Raw genomic sequence first — 25,049 nt, forward strand, 5'->3', positions numbered from 1 at the left:
AAAAGTATTTTACCAGTGGAGGAAGAAGTTTATGGACAGCAGTTGGATTTAGGGGATGGAGAATTCAGGAATACGGTTAATGTTTTCACTATCTTTGACCAAAAAAAAAAAAAAAAGTTTTCTTTCTTTTCTTTTTCTCTCAGGTTTTAATAAGCTTGCTCAATTAGTGGATGCGAAGAAATTCTTAAGAGTCGCTGCTATTTGTTAGAGGTCCATGGCAAAAGTCTGGGTCTGTTAGTGGTGACATGGTTCTGGGCAGAAACTCTTGTAACTTCTTGCTTCATACGGTCGCAAAACAGTAATCAGATGTGGCTGCATTTATATTATGGATTTTTTTGTGTGCCAAAATTCAGAATATAGGGTTTGAAGAGTATCTGAAGGAGCCCACAGCTCCCACATAGGCCCCACGTGCAGCTCTGAGGGCCCTGCTCCCTGAAGTGCGCCCAGCACGTGCCAACCCTCCTGCAGAAATTCTCTACTCAGAACCTCTAAATCTCCATTATAGTTTAAATCCCCTTTGAGCACAATTGGATGGCAAGAATCCTTACCTGCTATTGCTTTGAATTAAGAAGTTAATCTTATCCTTTGATAAGCAGCTAATTTTCCATCCCACCAGTATCAACAGGGCATATTTTCTACAAGGCACTGGGGTCATGTACTTTTTAACTATCTACCTGCATTGTCTGGCTTAATGTGGTCACTTTTTTCCTTCCGTTCAGGATTTTGTCTTTCTCTTGTTTAATTAAAATCAGCTTGCTATAGCCAGAGATTGGAATGTCCAACAATAACTGCTTATTAAAGAGTGGAAGCTGTGCAGTTATTAATTTAAATTATTTTGTTCCAGAGGTTTTGCTCAAATTAAATGGAAAACCAAATTAAACAATGATTTAATTAAGTGGAAGAGAGAGAATGTAGAGGAAGATTTAGAAGGTGAAGATCTAAAAGAAGAGCATTCTTCCAGTAGTGACATATAACAGATGTAATCCTTCATCAGCGTAGTGAAACAGAGATTTACTGTCATTCAGAGGATAATGAAAAAACCAACGGCAAGAATTATGTTACAAGATAAGAAACTAAACTGATGATTATAGCTCTACAAACCTGAATAAAAAACTCCATAGAAGAGATTAAAGGAAACAAAGCATGTTTTGTTGGAAAGAAAACTCATACAGTTGATCATTACTAAGTACTAGAGATTGCTGAATGCAATGACAAATTAAATAATTTTATGGAATATGTGCATACTCATAGAGCAACTGATGTTAAGTAAAATGCATAATACATCTAGTTGTTTATTCAAGGATGGCCTGCCATGAAATGACTATTTCAATAACAATCATAGCAATTTGTTCACATTAATTAAATTTATGGATTGTGTATGCAGAGAGTTAGAAATCCTGGAGAAGTGACAATTATTGCTTAACATTTCATTTACTGTGAGTTCATGAAGATATAGATCTATTGTGGCAAGTTCACAGATCCGTTCAGGAGGGTGTGAACTCCTGCTTGCTGATTTCATAAAGGTTTCTCAGCTAGATTAACATAACATAATATTAGAATTACTGTCACTCTAGATTGAATGTTTCATCTTTAAAGTCGTTTACAATAATTAGTTTATTATTTTCTAAACAATTCTGTTTAATAGTGTATTTGAAATTATTCTAACCTGCTACAGCTGGGCAATTTAATAGAGCACTGATTTTACTTGGGGTCTGGGATTGGTCTAGCAGGAATGATTGCAGGTTTAAGATTATCATCACACATATTAAGCAGACATAAAAATAGGTAATTTTATGGTCTTTTTTTTTCAGAGAGTACTGTTATGTGATGGAGCTTTTTTGTTCTATAACACAGGGCATTTACAGAACTGTAAATAATACAAAAATTGTTATAGTTAGAAAGACAAATTTGGTTTTATCTTTTTCTCCTGTATGGCTAAAGTGCTTATATTGTACCACTTTTTCCCTTTTGATTGCATTAAGCAGCAGATAATTATTTTAACTGGGAAAGAAGTCAAGGATCTATTCCAGAGAGCTGGAACAGAATTCCTTGGACTTACCGGAGCTGTGGCATAACAAATGAGTAGATTTAGTAGGTATATGTTTTTAGGGTAGGATGAGGCCTTGGTCGGTATTTGAACAGCTCCTGGTTCACAGGGATCGTGGCCTCTGGCTGTTGCACTCATGTACAGCAGCACTGTTAGGGGAAGAGCCGTTTTCCCATTGCCCCTCCAACCCCATCCTGCTCCTGTCATCACTGTACAGAGGAGCCTGGAAAGGAGAATCACATCAAAGGATCTATGCAAGGGCGCCAGGATAAGTTCTTAAGTTTTACTGACTTCTATGCATTTTGTTGGCATTTCTGCAGGCCTGTCGTGGATCATGAAGCGGTACCAGGCGCGGGGCAGGGAGTGATCGCAGACCAGGTCCCGGGTGGCCGCCGGCTGCAGCTCCTGCGAGTCGAACCGGACGCTGCGGTAGGGGCTGCGCAGGACGCGGTGGCCCTCCGGGGAGCACTCGGGAGCTAAAAACGGTAAAAAAAGGACAACCATTAAAGAAAGTGTATCAGTTTGATGGCCAATAGCTGCTTGGGATTGGGCAAGGTGTCAAGACAAAAGTGGGAAACATTCAGGACAACTATATAAAGCGTTGGAAGCCAGGCTACATTAAGATCTTATTTATTTAGATTTTTATCAGAGCTGAACCAGAAGCAGAAATCCTAACCCCATGAATCTGGTCTCAGCATAGTTCTAGACATTAACATCTGCATCTCTCCTAAAAAATTAAAAAAATGGGGTGCTTTGAGGTTTCAAAGTCTTGTGATCATTAAAAACTCACTTTTTATTTGGTTCACATCATTGTAGATATGAGTATTTTTAATCATAACACAATTTCTTATTTATTGTTCAATACATATCTATATAAATAATGAAAACAAAACTGGGTAAAAATAATAATAAGACAGTAGAGGACAAACAAGTAGAACCTTGTCGTTTGTAGAAATTTGTAAGACTTGAAAATATTCAAGCCCCAGGTCAGATTCACCCAAGGCCTGTACCCAAAAATCCCAGTTCAGACCTATTATATATGCACTGCACAGTGTAAATCAAAACTGCTTCATCTCAAAGCCTGCTTGTTTACATACTTGCCTTGTTTATTCTCATATGCCTCCTGATTCTCTACAGAATATTCAATATCTCCTATTAGCTGATAGTATGAGGCCTTCCAGTGATTATTTTAGAAGTTATTTGTTATCAGCAAGCTGATTATGTAGGGAAACAAGGGTCTTTCTCTTGTTTAATGCAGTTGTTCCCTCGTTTGCTCTGCTGGCGCAAAGGCCACTTGCACCGGGCTAGCACGGGGGGGAACAGGCTGGAGTTTGACCGCTTTATGCATCAGCAACACAAGTGTCAGCTAATTTCTTGCTGCAAAAATCTTTAATTGCTCATGATGTAAGAGGCAGTGAGGACTGAGCGGGGACTGCACAGCCTGGTTTGGAGAGCAAGCTGGGCAGTTAGCAAAATTAACTTATTGCTCTGTAGATGGGCCATATTTATGTGAAACCGCTGGCAAAGAATGAGACCCACCTCCCACCCCTCCCAAAAAAGTCCTTTTATTCAAACGTCACTTTTCAGGTCGTAACCCTGCTTTAATATTATGCCAGTGGCACTCTGAAGCAGATTTATCATTTTTATTTTATTGACAAGATACTCAGAAGGTCAAAGTCAATCCACTTATGCACTATTTTTAAAGATTATTTTTATTGTGCCACAGGCAAGGCAATGGTATACAAGCCAAATGGGGACAAAATGTAGCGTAACAGAGGCTTTATTGTAAATTTCAGGGAACAAAACTATCAAAACGATGGTGCAATTCAGTTAAATGCAAAATTCAACTGAATTAATAGAGTTGCCTTTTAAAACAGAGCCCAAAGCTTTTCTTTTTTACAGGTAAAAGACATTTTACAGGGGAAAGACTTGAAAATACTGCAGCACTAATTAAATCTAGCATCTGATCGCCTTGCTCAGAACTCCTTTCTGGGGGTTTGCGCCCAGCAGTGGGGACCACATGGAGACCATCCTTGGCAAATTCCTAACTAAAGGAAAATAAATGGCATTTCAGCAGACCAAATGTTCTACACGTATGAAAAATTTACCCTATATTTGAAAACCTTATTAAAAGTTGGCCCCTCACTGGTCTGTTCAGTCTCACTTAGTGCCTCAGAAGTGCTAATAGGAATAGGATGGTATCTCTCGGTGCCTTTTGCTTGCTCTAAGTACCTTCTTTCTGAGGAAAAAGCAGAAGAATCTAAAAGTAAATGGTATTTAAATATGACTCTCTGCACAGTGCTACCACAGGAATCCTACGAGAGCATTTTATTATAATTAATAACATTTGGATTCTCAATAATAATATCAAATACTTTATTTAAATGTAATTAATAATGCTCTGCTCAATATGTATTAGTAATAATCCCAATCCACACAGCATGTTGTGGTTTTACCAGTGATTAACTACGCTGTCTAAACAATGCAAATACATTAGAAATTGAGACACAGCTAATTATTTTTCATCCTTCACATATTTTTCATTTGCAGTAGTTTAGAAAATGCTGCTTTGCATGTTACCATTAGTGATGTTTAACACTGCTGGTAAGGATTTAAGAGGAAAAGGGATGAATCTGAGGAGCAAAGAGGGGAGGCATGTCAGGGTAGTGAGGAGGGGGATGCTCGCTCATTAAATTTAATGGTGTTGAGGATGAAATTTGCTTGTTTATGGGATGAAATTTGCTCCCTGAAGTATCTCCGCTCCTGTGGTCTGGGCAGCCACAACTGTGGATGTGTGTTTTATTATTTATTAAGTGTCAGAATCTGTTCCCGTGCCTTTTAGCGGGTCGGGTTGTGCCTGTGGACTGTCACTGAGGAGGCGATCGGGGAAATTGATCTTGTTCTCAGCCTGGTGTTGGTTCCCCTGAGCGATGCCAGCCTGTGCGACACGGTGACTGCAGCTGCCCTTTAATCAGGTGAAGCTTTTCCGTGCATTTTTAGTGGATGACAGAGCCAGGTGCCGGTGCCAGGCTCGTGTGCTCCGATGAAGTGCTCAATGTAGCGACTGTCCCCACTCCTGTGGGGAACGATCAAAGTCAGTGTCCACGTCTTGCACCGAGCTGCTGTTATTCTTGTGCTGCCTAGACTGCCTTTGAAAGGAAATATTTATTTATTTACATATGAGGAACCTGTATGTTTTATTTAATCCCACGACTCTATCCGTATAATTGCATTCAAAGGGTTTATGAAGAAAAATGGTGGCTTTTCAGGGAGCTGAACCTCATCGGCATTATGACCATAAAATTCTCCATCAGGAAGAGTATTAGGCACATCAGAGCTGCTGCTTCTCTCCACCCCAGTGTCTCAAATCCAGCACTGCCCGGGAGCTGCTCCAGTCACTCCTCAGTGCTCTGGAGAAGGTCTCACGCCTTCATCCCCGTTGAGGAGATGCTGCTGAGAAGCCAGTGATTTGTTTGCTTGCCTGCTCTTAAAACATATTTTTAAGCCAACAATTCCGTGGCAGCAGCTTGCTGAAAGGAGCCGCTGAATTGCTTCCTCCTGACATACTCAAAGCAAACAAACGCAGTCCCCGTTGCCACTGCTAAGTGCAGACAGCGTTGCAGCAACTCTGTCAGCGTCACAGAGCGAGTCCTGCGGGGAAAACGTCTCCCTGCGGAAGTCGTAGGAATATTTCTATTAATGTCATGGAGGTCAAGATTCCCGCAACTTTAATGTGTAGTGACTTGTTATGCTCAAATGAAATGACTGGAGACTGTGGATTGTGCAGAAGAAAAAGAAAAAGGTTATTTCCTGCAATTTAGTAGCTAAAACATGGCTCTTTGCAACAAGCTGAGCCACTTGCCTATGCGTTTGCCAGAGTCTTTGGTGCAGAAGATGTTGCCCAGCGCTGGGGCTCGTGCCCAGGCTGAAAGCCTGAGCAGAAATCACGCGGTCGGAATTTGCTTCTATTTGTAGAGGCAGGTTGGTGCGGGTGCAGCAGAACTCTCTGAGATCCTCGCTGCCTGTAAATATCAGCGGATTACTCCGGGAAAGGTTTGGGATGCGGCGAGATTTTGTTTGTTTGCTTTGAATAGCAGCTGCAAATCAAATAATAACAATAGGGGATGGCAGCTAGGAAACCCCGAAAGAAATACAGAGCACACGCCCAAGCTTGGTGTTTGCTTTGGGAAAAGCAGTGCTGGCCACACATTATATTTAAAGGGCATTTTAAAGCTCTGGGAAATAGCTGGCAGTTCACAGGTAGTATTTGCGTGGTGGATGAAGGAAACCTTGGTGATGGCTGCACGTAAAACTAAACGATTCCCCCTTGGGTGAGGGGCTGCAATTGCTTGTGATGGGAAACAGCACTTGGGGATGCAGCTTCTCCCTGCCTGGCCCCGGAGCGCACGGAGCAGACACTTCCTGATGGCTTTCCCAGCGAACCCAGGGAGCTTTGGAAATAGGAAACTGAAAAATATATAACCATGTACATATATTTTTCATACCAGTATGCCAGTCTTTGGAATGTATCCCTTGCAAATTCGGGAATTTCCACTTTTTTTCATATTCTCAGATCCATAGTGGAATGAAACATTCTCCAGAATGTTTGCACATCTATCCGTAGAAAAAATGTGAAATATTTTGATTTTTAAAAGCCAGTCCCAGATGCCCAGCATGCCTGCAAGTTGCAGCTGTATTATTTGCTTCCCTGTCGAAGGATCACCACTTCCCTGCCCCATGGCTCAATTTCACTGGCGTACCTGGGCACCAGTGAAAGCTCTGGGGGCTCCTAGAGTCTGTCCGTGCCAGCAGCTTCCCACTATTATGATTTCCTGTGCATGGAAAGAGAATTTGGGCAGAAAAGAGGGAAGGAGCTAGGAGATAAAAAAAAAAAAAAAATCCTTCCAAACTGTTGGCAGAAATTTTCATAACACAGTAAAAGAATCTGGTCTGATAAGATGTAGAGATTCCTTTGCTGGATAGAAGTTACAGATGAGCAGTAGTCTATTAGCAGATAGATATTGTAACTGAAAAATGTCTGACAATTTATACAGGCAAGTCGACGCCTTATTTCACCAATATTTGCTAACATTTTAATGCAATTATTCTGTATGCTGATGAGAGCAATTTTCTTCCCCAAAATATTCAGGAATCAGAATTTGTTGTGAATATGAATGTGATCATTGCATGAAAATGCTTGAACTGTGTGTGCTCTCCTCTGGCAGGTAAAGCATAAGAATTTCATAAAATCCTTGATAGCTAATAAATAAAACTATATTCAGATAATTCAGAAGTAGAAGAACCTCCTACTGATAATGAAGTCCATTGAATAAATACCACATATTCATAATGGCCAGGTCTTGAACAAGTCATAATTCATTCATAAAATGAAATTAATAGAGATAAATGAACCGTTGTGTAAAATGAATGTAATTATAGAAAATTTGACCTAGGAAGAGATAGAGCTGCAACTGAAAAGAATAAAACATTTTTTCAGAGTTATTATTTGTGCTGAATAACAGACAGAATTATGGAGAAGGAAAATCTGGCCAGGCAGGAGCTTGGTTTTTCGGCAGACTGCTGCTTAACACTTCCACTTAGATATTAAAGTATTTTGAAAGTAAGATGTCTTCTTGTTTGGTAGATAATTTAGCATTTAGAGTAACTGCTTTTATTTTAAGGCAGACTTTAGCCTTACAATAGAGGTCTGTTGTATTTTGAAATAAAGTGATGTGCATTATTTCTTCATGTGATGCACCACCGTGGTCCAAGATAGCAACAGGTGAAGAGATTCTTGTCCTTCCCTTGCTCCTATGGATGCTCTAATCCTTGATATTTTCTTCTCTTAGTGTATTTACCTGAAATGCTTACTTATAGATTGCTCCCACTGGGCAGGATTAGCCAGTATATTGCTTAATTCGTAGGAAATTCCTTTTTCTGCACCAAGGACTTAACATGGGGCCCTGAGACAAAGTGTGATTGGAATAAAAATGCTCCTAGGATCCAAGACGTTGTCTGCATGATGTATGAGAGCTTCCTTTGCCTGGGAACAAGGCCCCTCATCACCCTGGTCCTCCTTGAAGGACCAGTGCTCTATTGACCAAGCATGGGCCGGTGTTCACTTCCAGGGGGAACTATTTTTTATTCATGCCTCCATCTTTTATCAGGGGTTGAATTTCTATTTTTAACCCGTGGTTTAGTAAGGGGGAATTGATTACATGAAGTCCCTTGCCATGTCCACACATCCCCACGAGACGCCGGCTTCTCCCCGCTGCCGGCAAAGCTCAGCCCTGGAATATAGAAATCGTTTGCTGCTGCTGTGTCAGAAGGGAATTGAAAACCTCATAAATTTCCTCAAGTTATCTATAAGTTAATGACGATGCCTTTAAGGACTTCTGAGAATCAATAAAAAGAAAATTATAATTATTGTTATTGATTGGGCTATTTTGCTCTCGTCCCTCCGAATGAAAAAGTGAAGCAAAATGAAAAGGTTCTTTCTTACCTCTAATCTCGGTTGAACATGTGCTTCCAAATGTTGCTTTCCCAAATAGCAGGAGCAAAAAATGGACTCACATGTTTTGATTCTCGGACCCACCGGGCTCTATTCAGATGGAAATTTGATTTCCATGGTTTGCCCCTCTGAGAGTCAGAGCCTAAACTAGGATGCTGGCTAATTACAGCGTGAGCGCCACACATTCTCCCAAGCTGCTCCCATGATAAATGCTGAATTTTGGCCACGTTTCCCGCTGCTGAGTTTAGTTCTGCATGCGGATGATACAGCACGGGGCAGGGTGTCACCACTAACACACTGACAGGGATCGAGGTTGCAGAAGAGACTGTCGGAAAGACACCGGGATTCCGGCCGCGGGCCGATTAGCGCCGCCAAATACCCGCTTCGGGTCCAAGCGCCACCCGTGATTTAGTGCCCTTGTAGGCAGGATGACGAGCTATTTTTTTTTTTGCCCTTATTGTTTTGTTATTCACTGATACTTTTCATTCCATTCGCTGAATCGATGGGGCTTTTGGCAGCCCCATGCTTCTCCTGTGTTTATGATGTGCTTTTCCCTCGGCATTTTGACATTTCAAAAGGATGGTGCAGCGCAGTCTGCCTTTGGAGGGAGGCTCTATTAGCTGCTGTTATTCAGCAGTGTCCTCGCAGCTTGTCCATGGACATGCTCCATTTCCCTGCTAATACACGGGCCTGGAAGGATCTCAGCGTCTACCAACCCGGAGTCGGGTCTTGCTTGATGCTGTCGGCACGTGCACAGGCAAATCCCCTGGTCTTACAGCCTTCCCAAAATGGGATCGAGCAAATGCAGCTCCAGCAGATGCAGAAACTTGTCTCATGCATCACAGCACTTTGGATGAATTTAAAAATATAAAAATAAGAGGTCATGAGCCACAAATGATCCTCAGCCCGCCTGGCTGGCGTGATAAGGTACAGGCATGCGCTCCCAACCGTGGAAGTGCAACATTAAGTCTAATAGATTTCCAGAAGCCAAGTTTATCAGCAATCCTTCGTGTTTGTTTGTTCAATAGATGGCAGGTACCATTTCCGTACATATAGGCATAATTAGCTTTAACATCAGAATGCATTAGTGCCTTGCTGCTAGGGAAAGAGACTGTTTTTCCTGGTGATATTTCAGGGGAATCCGGTATGTCTGGTTACGGAAAAAGTAGCTCATTGTGTGTCTTGCACTTGAATGAGGTCTGTTGGCTCTTGTTCATGCCATGAAAGAGGAAAGCTTTCAGCACCTATACATGAAAACCTCTCTATAAATACATTTCCTAATTTCGTTTAGTGGAATTTTGCCCCCTGTTCGGGCAGATACTAATTTTCCTCTTTGTTCAGTGTGATCTCTGTTCTAGCTGCTCCACAGCTCCCTGCTAATTTACCTGGAACAGTGGGTACATTCATAGAAATGAGTCTGGGGAACCTGCACGGACTTTGGCTATTACCAGCTTTAGATACAAAAGAAAAGTGGCTGTCGGCTGAGCTTTCATTACACTTACAGCTGCTACCTGCACAGTCTTTTAGGACGTAATTATCCCAATAAGAAAAACATCTCCCTAATTGTGTGTGGCTGAAGCCGCCTTTCCCGGCCGTATCACTGCCAAGACCGCAGGACAGGCAGGGTTTGGGGTTTGCTCTCCCATCTCCTTCTTCCACAGCAACAGCAGCTGGTGAAATAGTTATAGCTTGCACCAAAATAGATGCTTCAAAAAAACAGCCATTCCTCCTGAAGGAGGAAGCAGCCAGAACTTAATTCTTTCTCTAGCAAAGGCTCAAGGAGAAACGTTATCTGTAGGTAAAACAAGGCAGAGATGCCCTATTTCAGAGTTTCTCCCTTTACATCATCAAATAACAAACTTGATTTCACATTCTTTGCCAGTAATTGGCTAATAACTGTAATTTTCATCTGACTGAGTTAGGCTAGAAACCACTGTTCAGAAAAACCCTCCAACACAACAATTGATCAATTCTTCATTACAATCGATGCATTTAGTTTACCCCAGTCATTTCATTTGCAATTTGAGTTAAAGAAATAAAAAACAACAAACAAACAACAAAAATCTGTTCAGGCAATTCCAGATTGGACAGCGCTAACACAAATTAGTAGACAAAGAAACAGCAGGCGATCAATTTATTGTTCTCTACTTTATTCTTTAGCAACTTGTTGTCATTGTTGAGCTGCATTTGAAACTTGCCAAATTTGATTATGTGAAACCTTGGGAAAGACAAACTTCCATCATTTTTGCATCATATTTTGGGAGTTGTCTGAAGAGCTCGTACAGGTAGGACTGTTTGGCAGCTGCCAGCATCCCATCAATCACACATAGCTAAAATATAGCATGGTAGCCCTGGAAGGGCCACTCTTGTTGTTTTCTCACATTGAGCTGGTTCCGAGAAGGTTTAGCTCCCACTAAACCACATGCCCAGCAGTGCAAAAGGCCCAATAGTGGCTCTATATTCCCTGAAACCTTCTTTTGTGCCCCCAGATTAGCTGTGGTTGCTGGTGACTGTTGGGAGTACTAGGTAGCCCTGAGAAGATCTCTATCCCCCTGAACCTGCTCTGTTTTGTATAGTTTTATTCGGTATTAATAAGAACATGTGTTGACTTTGCCAGCTTCCAAAACCATCTCTCTTCCTTTTCTTTTTCTCTTTCTAGGCCAATACATATTCAATTATTTATACCAAATCCATAACGTGGTTAGGAAAAACTTCCCAAAACAGTCTGTCACCTTGCAAAACCCCTGTAGAGCAGAAAGCCCCCAAGGCAGGGCAGGATGTTATAGGTGCCTTTCTGCCCCAGCTATAGTTTATTTGCCATAACAAGTAGAAAATCTGTCTTTAGCCTGAGGGGAAAAAGCATCTGGTGAAGCAGCCTGCACACTTATATCTCTGCTGCCTGTGCAGATGGGTTATAGTGCACTTGCAAAGCAGGTGCACCTGTGAAAGGCAGAGGTTTCACCTGCAGCCACTTTCTCCACATAGATAAAAGGATCTTCTTAGGGGAATAGATTTCTGGAAATTATGCCTTTAAAAAAATAAAAAAATAAAAAACTTTTTTTAGAAATTTTTCTGAGAATAAGGTTCAATATTATCTAGCCATAGAGGTAAAGGACAATTTAAAATGGCATGATAGAGCCTTTTAATGAATTCCTCTATCTATCTTATTCTCAGCGAGTTCTGCTTCTGTTAAAAAATTGATGCTAGGTGGATTTTTTTTATTTTATTTTTTATTTTTTTGGTCTTCTGCATTGGCCAGACTGATTCTGCAGCTGGTCACACTTGGCACATTTTGAAAACTGCAGCCCAGTTTTTCATGAGCAGAAGCAGACAGTGCAGCCCTTATTGCCTTCTGCTGGAGCCTGTTGCAGCAAGGCTGATGGTTCTGCTTGGTGGCCATGAGCACACCCTGTCTGGACCTGCCTAAGGTCAATCCCGTTGGGAGTGTGGGACCAAAGTGTAGGTATTCTTCTCTTTACTATTGCATTTACCCCCTCACCCCAAATTAAACCTTGGGCAGCAACTGTGTGGAGGAGAAGCAAATGTCCATGATAACTGTGAAGACCTTGGTGAGCTGTTTTTCAGCCTCTTGTTGTGTTATCCATCATACTGCTGAAAAAAATGAAGGCTAAGGACAAGTATTGTTTCATCTTTTCTGTTATTTGCTGAAATAATCCAGCATTGAAACAAAATACTGAAGTCTGGGTTATTTTGTTGTGGAATGTGTAGATTCAGCAGCATGGCTCAGTATTAATGACAACCAAATGGCTTAGTCCCTGTGAACTGGGATGCCCGTTTGCTCTTAGGGATCCAAATAACACATATGACTGAATTAGCTCAATTTTAAAATAGCCTAGCAGCAGCCAACCATGTTTTGGGTTAATTTGCAGTTTCTGGAATTTTGAGGCTTTTCCAGGCACAGACAGACCCAGTGCAGAACCGAATTGGCCAAACATGTGAAGATTTGAGGTATAAAAGGTTTAACAGATGGTAATGTTCTACATTTTTTTTCTGTTGCAATACTATGAGTAAGGACAGCATGTAAAGCAAGGTGGAAAGGAAAATATTACATGTATGAGGGACAGGAAGAAATAGTTATAATACTGTGCTTTAGTTGACTCTGAAAAAGGCAACTGTTGAGCAGATATTTCGGGGACTATGGAAGGTTAATAAAAAGATGACTTCACTGGTTTAGCAAGGGAAAGTGACTTATTTTAATCTAAAATAAAACCTTCCAGTTTTTCCACAGAAATAAAATTTCTGAAACCAAAAAGCAAGACTGATAGCAGTTTAAAATAAACACCTGTTCAACCCACAATTAAATATTTTTGGAAATAGAAAGCATTAAGTAATCTAATTTTCAAGATGATTGAAAGGAAATATTTAAGTTCTTTAGAAAAGGTACTTTTTTTTTTCTAGTCTAAGTAGGTAGATATGTTCAAAATAAAGCTACTGTGGATCCTGCTGACCTAACGAAAAGTGTCACCAACGCTATTTTAGGCATCTCTGTTCACAGGAAGCTTGCTCCTAAGGGAGCTCATATCATTTGAGTTTGCCTCACAAAGCATGATCCCTGGGACTAAATATCTTTTGTTTTTCTTATCTGAACTGCTTTCGTGTACACGAACTGCTGCATTTCATGAACCCTTTCTTCCTGCTCTTTCATATTCCTTCCCTGACTCCAGAGCAGCCAGAGCTGAGATATAGCTAGCTTAAAATCCTCATTACATTACAAGCTGTTACCAAACTCCTTTTCTTCTGGCCCCAGCAAAGCAATGCCTGCACATAGCACTGCATAAAAATAGAGCAGGATAATGTGTGTCTTGGCCTGGCCCTTGCCCAATCCTCGTTATCTGGTGCAAAGAGTGCAGAGATGTTTTTGGCATCAGCAGTGCTGAAAAGAGGGTCAGCCTCCTGCTTTTCACGATAGCCCTTCTTATCTCTAAGTTATTGCTGCAGGGTCTGCATGGGGACATGAGGCAGGGAAAGCGCTTCAGTCCCTTGGTGGTCCTTCGGTAACAGAGATGGATTCTCCTGTCCTCTACCCCAAGCAAGGATGGTTAATTCTGATTTATCTCCCGTGCTGTGGGGATCGACCACATGAATGAACAGTGTCCCCAGCTCTGCCTCCCAAAGACAGGATCTGCACGTGTCTCTGTTTCACACACTTCTCCAGCAGCAAAGCACAGGCTTCATCTTTGTCCATCCTGATAGCTACCTATGCTTTTGCATCCTTTTAGACTGTAGTCTAAAAGTAGTTCTTAGCTGTGACACAAATCTCATTCATGTTGCAGTAAGTCCAAATTTGCCATTAGGTACTAGAAAGCCCTAATGTGGATAATATGGTACAGATTTATCTTAAAATGTCCATCTGAACCAGTTAATTTCCTTATTTCTCTCAACCTGGTTTCTTAATATTTGTTACTTATTCATTATGACTGCATGACTACAAAGAGTACATCAAAGCTAAACATTTCTCTTTAATCAAGGCCCCACAATGTTATCACTCTGGTCATAAGACTTCAGCTTTCATATTTTCATCTCAGTCCTATTCTTGGAATGTGTCCCATCATTTAAAATCGTTGTCTAAGGTTGGAAAAATGATCTCTTCTTTTTCAAGGTGAAACTTTTCTTAAGATTGCCCATGGACTTTATAGGTGCATGCTAATAATGATATAGATCCTTTTTTTATGTAGATTGAATCTTTTTTACAGTAATAATGAAGTTTGTATAGCCCCAAATACTTTTTAAAGATTACTTAAATCACCAAGTTATTTTGGCCGTGATTTCATGAATAGTGGGAGTCTGTCCCTTTGCAAAGGGCTCTGGAAATAGTCATCAAACTCTCCTCCTTTCCAAGAGAATAGGTTGTAAAGTGCTGATATGTGATCATGTATGTGTGAGGAGGCTGAAGATAGGAGAAGAGTTTTCAACCTTCTTGTAAGATAACTAAGATGCATATGCTATTGAAAATAAGGGGGGGGTTATGATTTTTTTTTTTTCATCTTTTCGTGTCAGTCTTTTCTTCTGGTCTAAGTAAAATCAACTGACAGCTGAGTCAGGCTATCCAAGCCTCTTTATACTGTCAGCGAGAACCTTAGGCAAAGTTATACATCGACACAGAAGCAGCCTTGGTAAAAGGAGGAGAGAAATACACTGGGGAAAATGTACTGCCTGTGCCCGTTGTCCCCAAAGTGTAGCCTCGGCCAGCAGCAATAAACTGTGAGACAGTTTGCCAATGAAATAGAAGGTCAAAGAAAATAAGGCAGACCAGGGAAGGTCACATAATCCGTCAGTGTTCAGCAGCAAACACTGCAGTCTATGCAGAATCCCATTTTCTGCAAGTAGGGTGAGATTTGTGAACTTCAGAGGTGTCACTGTTGCTTTCACTGTGCTCTTAAAGTGTGTTGGTTTTCTACTAAACTCATCTTTCCAAACAGCTCACTAAAATTGAGTGTAAACCTTGCAAGTTTTTGCTCCAAGCTGCACATGCTGCCCCAAAGGAGCTTGCACGGGGTCCCTTTGAGGACAAGGCTGCGAACAGGGCCCCGTTGTTCATGAACAAAGTGGGGGCTTGTTTGTGCCCTTATCTGTTCGGGGCTTGGCAGGTAGGTTGCATGCTGGATTTATGTCCTGTCTGTTAACAACTTGCCTCTGAATATTTGGAATCAGTATAAAGTGAATATAGCGAGATACCATATGTTAATTCCAGTTTCATCTTGGCTGATAAAAGTGCATAGTATAAGCTCTTTGTGACATTATTGCATATGAATGCAGGAAGGCAATTGCATGGACAGTCTAGCAAAGCAGTAGCATTACCCATTAAGATTTTATCGAAGCAATGCAAATGTTATTAAGGAGGAAAAAGTAAATAGAAGGTTGGGTAGCAAGATCAAATCATCTAGACATCCAATCTCTGATTCTGCAAAGATTTTTGGATGTTAAACTTTTTAATAAGGCTAAGAGGTATTTAGTGTGTGGCTGGTGCATCAGAATTGCTGTTTACTCTCTTGCTTAAGTAGATGTGTATATTCTATCTCCACATGTAATTTTCAGGAAAAAATAACTGGCAAAGCAAAGGATGAGATTCTTTGATGCTGTTCTCCTAATGCCTGATACTATCAAATAACCTCCAAGTTGCCTGACAGAAAGAGCCTGAAATTGTGAAGAACAAGATTGACTGAAATAAATTACAGTGTTTTAAAATGTTAGCTAATATTGATGTTTCTGAGAAAAAAAAATACTCCAAGAATGCTCCCCCAAAGAGTTGATTGATACGGCTGCCAGCGGAGCCCGTGTGACACTGGATAAGTCACTTCAGCCGTGTCAGAGGTGATCATTACTTTTATGTTCCTCGTTTTCTGGGTGCCTGACTGATGACCCTGATATGCAGAAATATGAGGCACTTGAAGCTTCACTGTTACTGAAATCCTGAGGTTTGAGCTGGCTGCAAGCTTTCTAATGAAAAATTTTTCTCTTGGAAAATGTTGACTTGCCACAACTGAGATCTTCACAGAACTGTATTTTTCCACTGAAGTAATATTTGTGATTATTTCTTTTTTTATAAAAGATGGAATTTCTGGAGGGGAAAGAAAGAAAAAGGGAGGGAGCACTTCATTTTGGAATAATCAAAGCACATGAAAGGCTGCAAAAATGAGAGACTCAGCATCTGCTCTGAGTAAACTTGGCCAAAACTTCCCACATTAATGCTGTTATCTCCTGAGCCGATGCCTGTTACAGAAGTGGTGGGAGAAGGAGGAGAGAATCTTTCTCCATCTCCCTCTTTCTTAAAGCTTTTACAAGCACTTCAAAAGGCTCTGGTTCATTCCCATGTGAAAGAGTGAAGAAATGTGTCTCTGTGGCAGGGGAGACCAGGGTCTCCTGGAGAAGCTCCTCTGGGCTCCAGACACCCCAATGCAGAGGAACACTTTTGCCTCCTTCCCCTCTGTCTCTCAAATTATTAACGTGTTGGCCTGTAAATGTTGATGTAGCAGACCCAGAGCATTTTTTATTCACTCGACCACTCACGCTTTCAAAGGAAGAGACGTGTTGGTTCAGTGTAATGTGTTCTCCGTAAATCCATGCTTGTTTTTCCCATCACCTCATTTTCCTCTTTTCCAAGGCAGGTTTTAATATTCTGTCCCATCCACAGAAGGGGTTTGCCTATCTGCTGCTTGACATCACATGAAGGGGATTGCAGACAACTCCAGACAACTTGTCCTGCTGCCTACCTCCCTTTATAGATAGGAAGTGTCTAGCCTGTGTCTCTGCTACAAATTTGGCTGATCTTTCTTCCTCTGCCATCAGTGGATACGGAGAATAATTGACTGCTATTTTCCTCCCATCAGTCTTTCACGTATTGGAGGACTAAATGCATTCCCTTTCAGTCCTCTTTATGCTAAACAAGCCTGTTTCTTTTAACTTCTCCTCATACATTGCATTTCTAGGCCTCTTGTCAGTTCAACTGCTCCTTTTTTTTTTTTTTTTTGAGCTGTCTCCAATTTGTCCATCTTTATTTTAGGCCAATGATCAAAATTAGGTATAGTACTCCAGCCTCTCAAGTCCTCTCAAGTCCAAGCATGCAACGTAATGTGTTGTTATGCTTTTATTCACACTATCATCCTCAAGAACAAATTTGATTCTTGTTAATTTTTCCTAATAACTTGGCAAGCACTGCAAGTAGTCTGGCCAAGATTACCCCAAGTAATCTTTCTGACAAATCCTGGAGTTAAGCACTATGTTTGTGCTTCTGTGTTTGTCTTTCTTGGGATCTCAGAGGTTTTCCATGAATTCTTGAGTATGATTTTTAATGATTTAAATAATGGTTTGGCTAGTCCCCTGTTACTCATGGTGGATTCATCAGTTAGTAAAAACCTGGATATATCCCTTTAACTGTCTATTTTCTTCCCCCTTGTGCTCCTCTTGCCTTCTTAAAATGAACTGCACTCTGTGTCTGATCATAATTAACTTCCTCTGCGAAGTCTGAAGCAACAAAACCCTCAAATGTGCCTGTGTTTCCTGTGTCACTTCACCTGCTCTCCTTCTCCACTAATGGACCTGCACTGCTTTCCTTTGCCTTGGTAACATTAATAGCGTTTACCCTTCACCTCACTAAGGCAGTGAAAGTAAATTAATGAGGGTGCATGAAGCACCCAATTACTATAATAAAGAATACCAGGAAAAGCCTTTTGGAGAACGAACAGTGTTCTGTGGCATACATGTGTGAAAGCCAGGTGCTCACAAATAAGACCAAGACAAAATACTAACTAACTGCTCCATAACCCAGTACTACCATCATGTGCGCTGTAGGCAGTGAGGGTCCTATAGCAAATCGGCGCGTGATCATTCACTGACACCTGCATTATAACTCTTGTGCACAAGGGAGCAAGTGCTGCCTGGCCTCCAAAAAAGTGACATCTCCTCATCTTACCTGTGTTTGTAGCCAGCATCCTGATGCTTTGCCACTTGTTTGGTTAGTTTTCCATAGAGGGAACAATGTCTTCATAGCAGTTAAACAAGTTGGTGAGATTCTCTAACCTCCTCCTCCCGAGGGTGCGATGGCTGCACGGGTCACACCAGGCCATCTCACTGCCTTGTGGAAGTGTTTGGGGCTGGTAGCTGTCTTGCATGGCTCATTGAGGGGGCACAGTGATATAAATTATGAGGGGAGGTTATTCTGAAGAGGACTCAAGCTGAAACAGCCCCATGAAGATGGCTACCACAACACAATTTGTGCAAGCTTTCCATTTCCCCAACTCATTTGCCTGAGATTACTGAGGACCAAAGGCCAATTTGACATGATGTGACCCACAGCAACCCCTGCTCCAAACTGCAGAAGTTTCTAATGAGTTTTTATGGATTGTTTTGTCCTTGGAGAGTGTTACAGAGATGATGCACTGGCTGCCCTATGACTTGTACAACTGGTTGTTTCACGCCTTGTATCTAGCATCCTTTTACCCAGAGGGAACAATTTAAAGTAGGCTGAATTGGCTTCGTACCAGCCAAGTTTCTCTGCAACAATGATATATTTACCTGGTGGCTTGCAGCAAAATTAAGATATCCTTTTTCTGCTCAAAAAGTGCAAATAATCACCAGAGTGAGTCCAGAACTGACCCTGGCTTTCTCCCAAATAAATTTTTTTCCTCCAGTTGTTCAGTCCGGCAGATGAGGCTTTTACTTACCTGCTGTCATCTGACCTCTCTGTCCAAGAATGTAAAATTAATTAAACAAGCCTCTCTCCAGCTGTGTTCGCTTAACAGCATGTCCATTCTAGCACTAGTTACCCCAGCATTTAGACCAAGATTAACAGGAAATGTCTAAATAAGTGGTATAAAAATTTTTGCACTCTGCCTGCTGCAGGAATGGGCTCATTGCACATCCTGCTCTTGTCCTATAAGTGTAGCCTTTTGTCTCCTGTGTCCTTTCAGCTTAATTTTAGCTTGCCCTCTACTTTCACCTCCATTACTGTGTTATACATGGGCAGTTGACTATGTGACTTAATCATAGCAGCCTTGTCCTGCTGTTTTACTTCAATCATCTCCAACCTCTCTCCACTGGGCCGACAAAGGTACTTTCCCCTGCACCGCAGAAAACATGATCTAAAACAATATGATAGTGTTGGAGTTCTGCATGCATAATTTCAACCGTGTTCCATGTAACTAGTCACCTGGCTTTTCTTTTTTAATGAAATCACCCTTGTTATCAGCCTGTTTTCATTCAGCTCTCAGAAAAGGATTGCTCACAGCATGAGTCATAGCAGACATTTCAGTATCTCTGTCAGGAAGGCAGCAGTGATAATAAAAAGAGGTCCATCCAGACAAATCTTTGGAAATATAACATTTAAGAGCTGAGATGCTGCTGTTACCTTTCCATCATTTTTGCAGAACATTAAAAAAACAGAACACTCCCCAAACAGCATCTTGTTCATTAATACCTTTGTACTGTTTTCCGCAGTGTTTTTTTGCATCCATTATATAGCTCAAAAGCTTTGCCACCTTTATTTTTCACTTCTAAGTCTTCTACTCTAGGAACTTGTGTTCTGCACAGCTAAAAACCCGGCCAGGTAAGTGAAGCCAGCTATTTTTTTGAGGCCAGAAGTGCTCTCCTGCCTTTGCTGCATGGGGTTTGTGCAAATGTGCCCTCCTCAGCCAAGCAAGCGCTGCTGCCTGCACGAGTAAAGGCACCTTCTAGCCTCACCCCTCCTGTCTAAATGCAAAGATATCACTGCCCACATGTGAAAGTCTGCCCTGAAATCATCTGTCGCTTTTTTTCCCTTTGTATTTCTCTTCTGATGTGAATATTTTCTGCAAAGTCAACTGGCAATATGTAGATCATTATGAAGCTTTTCTGGCACAGCATCAGCTGATTGATGGCTGTGAAAATGCAGCATATTTCATTTTCTCTTCCTGGACATACAGCCAGCTGCTAATGGTTTTCACAGGGTGAAGCTGGCAGCTGCAGGATCGGGTCTTGAGGTGCCTAACTGTGTGTTTGCAGGATGCCACCTGTGTTCTTGGCTGATCCACTACTGGTCGTTACTGCTCCCAGGAAGTTGTCTATGCGAAACGGGGGTGAAATGGGGGCTGTGCCTGCCTGCAAAATCCAGAATTTGACCTCGGAAAATGCAGTTGTTAGTGTCAAGTGGGAATGAACTTGAAATCTTTAGGCAACTAGGACTTCACTAGCCTGTTTCCAAAAACACATTCAAGTCCTTTCGTTTAACAGTTGCAACTTAGTTTTATTCGTCTGCCTCCTCAGATCAAATATATTAACACATAAATATTATCCCCTTCATGTTAATGATTACCACTTGCTGCCAGCTGAGATAGCATGAACTTCCAGGGCATCCCAGGCCAAATGAGAGCAGGGCTGTGGCTCTCAGCAAACACCCGCAGCAATCGGTGATTTTCTCTTACAGCTCCTGACTAAAATCTGTATCTAAATCTTTGTGCCTCGATAGTAGGAAATGGTCGTTTGACCACAGCATGTATCGATCCACCTGGCTTTCCTAGGCCAAAGGGCTGCGGAGGCCCCTGACGGCCACATGATGGTCTTCATCCAGCAAGATATTCAGCTCCTCCTCTTGCTGTTATAGCCCTGTGTAACTGTGAAGAATGAGGTTTGGGCCCACTTATACATGTAGATGCCACATCCCTCTGAGAAGTAAAGAGAGGAAAAACACAGGTTGGTATGAACGTGATGCTGTGTGTTATTGACTCCACTGACTTTTTACAATTCAGCCTGGATGTCTTATCTCTCCTGGAGAAAGAAAGAATCACTTGAATGCTTGGAAGAAAAAGGACAGAGCTGTGGAAAGATTTGTCACTTTTGTAAGCTGCTTTGAAACAGTAATTAGGATGATCTGCCTTTGCATTTTCATTTTGGAGGGTTTCACAAGGACTTAAATGGGAAAGAGAAAAGCAAAAGGGATCAGTTGGGAATTCCTGAAAGGAGCAAGTGAATTTCATCATTCTGCAACTCTTGCAAGTAAAAATTATGCAATGTTTGCCTTCATTTATATCCTATCCTCATCCGCATAGATGTAGAAAGAAATCCACATCTATCTACCAAAAAACAAACAATTTTAGAGAGAAGTAACAAATTTCATAAACAGATATACTGTAAATCAGAACCTTCCTTCCAGGTATGAAAGTACAATTTTGCCTGATTTCTAATCTGTATGATGAACAAAAAGCATTCATAACTGCCAAGAGGTTGGGAAGTAGGCCTAGAGTTTACATCGCTTTCTCCTGTGAGACGCCGCAGGTCAAATTCCCTCTCATCAGTGTGTGCCACGGAGGCTTTAGATAAAGTGACTGGGGAAGAATAGCTGAATGGTGAAAGCTATTATCTCAGAAGACTGATATTTACTGGGTTTCTGCTTTTTTACCTTTCTAGCTGACTCCCAGATTTTCTTTTATTGCTACACATTTGTTTGCCTCCTTTCTCTCACAAATGCCATTGAACCGCGTGCACACAGGTCTCAGACAATTTTATCTAGAGTTATCACCCAAAACCTTTTCAAGACCTGTTCACATGCAAATGAGCCGTGCCGGTGTCGAGGGCACTGCAGCCCATTAGTAATCCTGAGAATTAACAATGGAATTGCGTCAATCCGAGACGGAGGAGGACTATGGACTATCTGGTCACAGGGCGGCTGTTCCCCCTATGTGGGTACTTTCAGTGCTAAAAATACAGTAGAACAGTTGAATTAATGCTGTTGCGTAGACCTCATTTGGATCCCTGTGCACATGTTCACGCCTGTGCAAGCTGAGGGAATGGCTATTAGGGTAATCAGGGGAATGAAGAGCTTGCTTTTTAATTAGAGATTAAAATTAATTTGCATAGCCTAGCAAAGGCGGGGATGAGGAATCGTTTTGTGTTGCCTCTGCCTACATCAGGGAGGAAAATCCATGAGCTGAAGGATAATGAGAATGCCAGCAATAGGAACAACGTCAAGGAACAAATTTAGAGTGGAAAATAGGAGATTTGTATCTACTGCAAGGCAAAGATCTAGATCATTTGAAGAAAGAGTAACAGAAAATTGAGTTCTAGGATGGATTCGATCAACTTCTGAAAGGCATTAGGTGACCTGACTGCTTTTAATAGTAAGGCATTTGAGCTGAACAAGAGCAATGACGTGGTTCATGCAGTTTAGGGCTTTTAAAATATATTTGAAGACACCAAAATATCTCCAGTGATGTTGGCTGGGTTGGAGAGTTTCAGCAGACAATTCTCTTCCTCTTACGGATGTAAGCCCAGACACCTTTCCAGAGACTGAAAATGAATGTGATGTGTGGAATCACACAGCAGGGTTATGTAGGGAGTGTTTGAAAAAAGGAAAATATTGGCATGTTATTGCAGCTCCTGAAGCAGCAAAGCTGGAAGAGTCTGATTCAGGAGGCCAGAGAAGTGTGAAAGTTTTGAAATGCTGGCCTAGCCCTTACACACCGCAGATTTGATTTAACGGCTAATGGATACATTATTGTTTATCATATTCTACTTTTTTTGGATTTTTTTTTTAAAACTATTATCTGTTTTGTTATTTTATCATCAGTCATTGAATTATTGCTGGGATTTTTTTTATAGATTCATCATCTTATCATAAATATGCCAGAATATAAAAATGTCTGATTTGTAGAGTCTCACTATGAATAAATTAAAGAGGATTTATGAGACTTACAGTCTGTTCTTCCCCTGTTCTTTGGAGGGCTTTGTGAATGTCTAATGAAAGCTCTTATTTCTTATTATGGAATTTTATTGCTACCATGTAACTGGGTTAATATAAGAATAATAATAGTAAGGGATATGTATTTCCCTGTGAGATGTGTTAATATGGAGAACAGCATCTGAAGTTCAAAAAATAGGAACTAAAGTGAAAGCTGTATATCATATTCTGTAAATTGAAAGAAAAAAAAAATAAAGTGCTGAAAAAACAGGGAAGGAGTGTGTAGAAATTGTCCTATAAAAAGGCAATGACAAAGGTTTCTGAAGATGGGAGTTAGCATCTAGTTCAGTTCTGTTGCTTGATCATCCTTGTTTTTTAAGTCATTTTGCCCTACTCTTTGATTACGTTTTAGCAAACATCTTGAAATACTGCAGTGTTACCTGGTGACTCCTGGTCTTCTCCACAAACTCTTATGAAGGGGAGGAAGAGGCATAGAAATCAGGAGGTGGAAAGAACCAATAACGAGCATATTCTGCCTTCTCAAAGTTCTTCTTTCTGGTCCACCAGAACGTGGCTGATGTTAATTCACACAGATTGTACCCCAGGCAATAACCCATACCCCGTTTTATGTGCAAAAGAACCCCAGAGACACATTAAGTACTTCCCTGAGTGCAGGTGAGCAGGAGACTTGAGAATACAACCTGAATCCCCTGACTTGACTCTTTCTCCTATGTATGAGCAAAATAATAATAATAATAATAATAATAATCCATCCTTTACATTCTTCAGAGTATTTTAACATATTTTAACAGCATTTTCTATAGGAATGGGTTAGGCATAAGTTCACAGGTGGGTGACTTGCAGCTCAAAATGTTGGCGTTTCAGTTCATTGCCCTCTGCGCAGTGCTGCGGTTGATAATCGCTTGGTATCTTTGTAGAGTTCATGGAACACGTCAGAGCCATTTTCCTCTGGCCCTAAATCGAAGCTTTTAACAGGTATATTCTAAATACAATAGGCAATTTATTTAAAAGTTTAAAATCACACTAGTCTGGAACTAAACTGTAATTTCCCATTGTTTATCATTGTTCAAGGCATTTTTGCTGCTCTGGGATGTCAGAAAGCAAGCTGGGGGTAATTGTTGTACTATGTTTCACTGTGAAATTCAGTCAGATTAATGACTTGAGGGTCACTTGAGATTTAGGTAATTTATATTTATGACTTAGTGTTTAAAGTGTTTTACCAAATCAGGAAATAAATTGCAGGTTTTATAAAAATATCATAATTAAAAATTGACTTGTACTAAGTGTTGGCTTCAGGAATGTACCTGAAGTTAAGTATGATGGATGTTTAGCTCAATGAAAGCTATAAAAAAATAGAAGAGGCTTACGATGATAAAAAGCATTTTTAAGTAGCTACATTATCAATCTTTATATTGAGGCAAATTCTGTTTACATTTCCTCTGTATTTTATTTTCTTGAGTGTGACCAGTTGTGGAAAGAGAACAATATTAGTATTATCCCCAAAGATATTATCACATTTCAATTCAAAAGAGGTTCTTGAATCTAGTACAAAACTTTAGAAGACAGAAATCACAAATACTTGGTTATTTCTTTAATAAGACTTATTCACTCTGGAGTTTAGGAGACTGCCATAAATCTTTCTGCTATGAGGGAAAAAAAAGGAAATTTCCTTGCCTTTCCTCATCTGAGCTGTCCAAATATTTAGGTGATGAAGAGTGTTTTGGCATTCATTTAATTTGGGAGAAGCAATGGAAAAATATGCAATATGGTAAGTGAGGCCGTGGACGTCCAGCTAAGTGGTTTCACATAAGCCCTCCTGCGCTGATAAGGTTTCCGTACCTTTATTTCTTCCTTCCCCGAATTACATGCTAGTGGCAAAATGATTATTGATAACATCTTCTAGATGCATTATCCAGCGTCCAGAAGTGAATAACTTGTTGGTCCCCTTTTGAGCTCACTCACAGGCTGGCAAGGGGTCAGAAAGAAGCAAAACTTGCTCTTTAATCTGTAATGGTTCTAAGTTTATCGAGTGTTTCTTCACTAAACTCTTATTTAGTTTTCAAGAAACAAGACAAATTAGCTTTTTATAGATGGGCAAGTATTTCCTACCCAAAAAGTGTTTTTATTTTTATTTTATTTTATTTTATTTTATTTTATTTTATTTTATTTTATTTTATTTTATTTTATTTTATTATTTTTTTTTTTAAAAAAAGGCCTCCTGCAACTTCCCTCTCACACAATTGTGTGGTGATACAGAAAAGAGACTGTGATTTAAATTTTTACTCCAAGCCTTGTCCTTTTAT

The 25,049-nt window shown here is 40.7% G+C and overlaps 1 protein-coding gene across 1 annotated transcript in view; it reads right to left on the reverse strand.

The window, feature by feature from the left end:
- LOC104569999 (von Willebrand factor D and EGF domain-containing protein) overlaps positions 1-25,049 on the reverse strand; it is a 160,654-nt gene that overhangs the window by 125,994 nt on the left and 9,611 nt on the right. Inside the window, exon 2 of the mRNA XM_088521813.1 lies at positions 2,339-2,523. Coding sequence (XP_088377939.1) covers positions 2,339-2,523 — 185 coding nt within the window. The remainder of the gene's footprint in view (positions 1-2,338; positions 2,524-25,049) is intronic.

This window comes from Tinamus guttatus, unplaced genomic scaffold, assembly GCF_059628265.1.
Source record: "Tinamus guttatus ecotype Peru unplaced genomic scaffold, ASM5962826v1 Tinamus_guttatus_pri_ptg000133l, whole genome shotgun sequence".
Taxonomy (NCBI): domain Eukaryota; kingdom Metazoa; phylum Chordata; class Aves; order Tinamiformes; family Tinamidae; genus Tinamus; species Tinamus guttatus.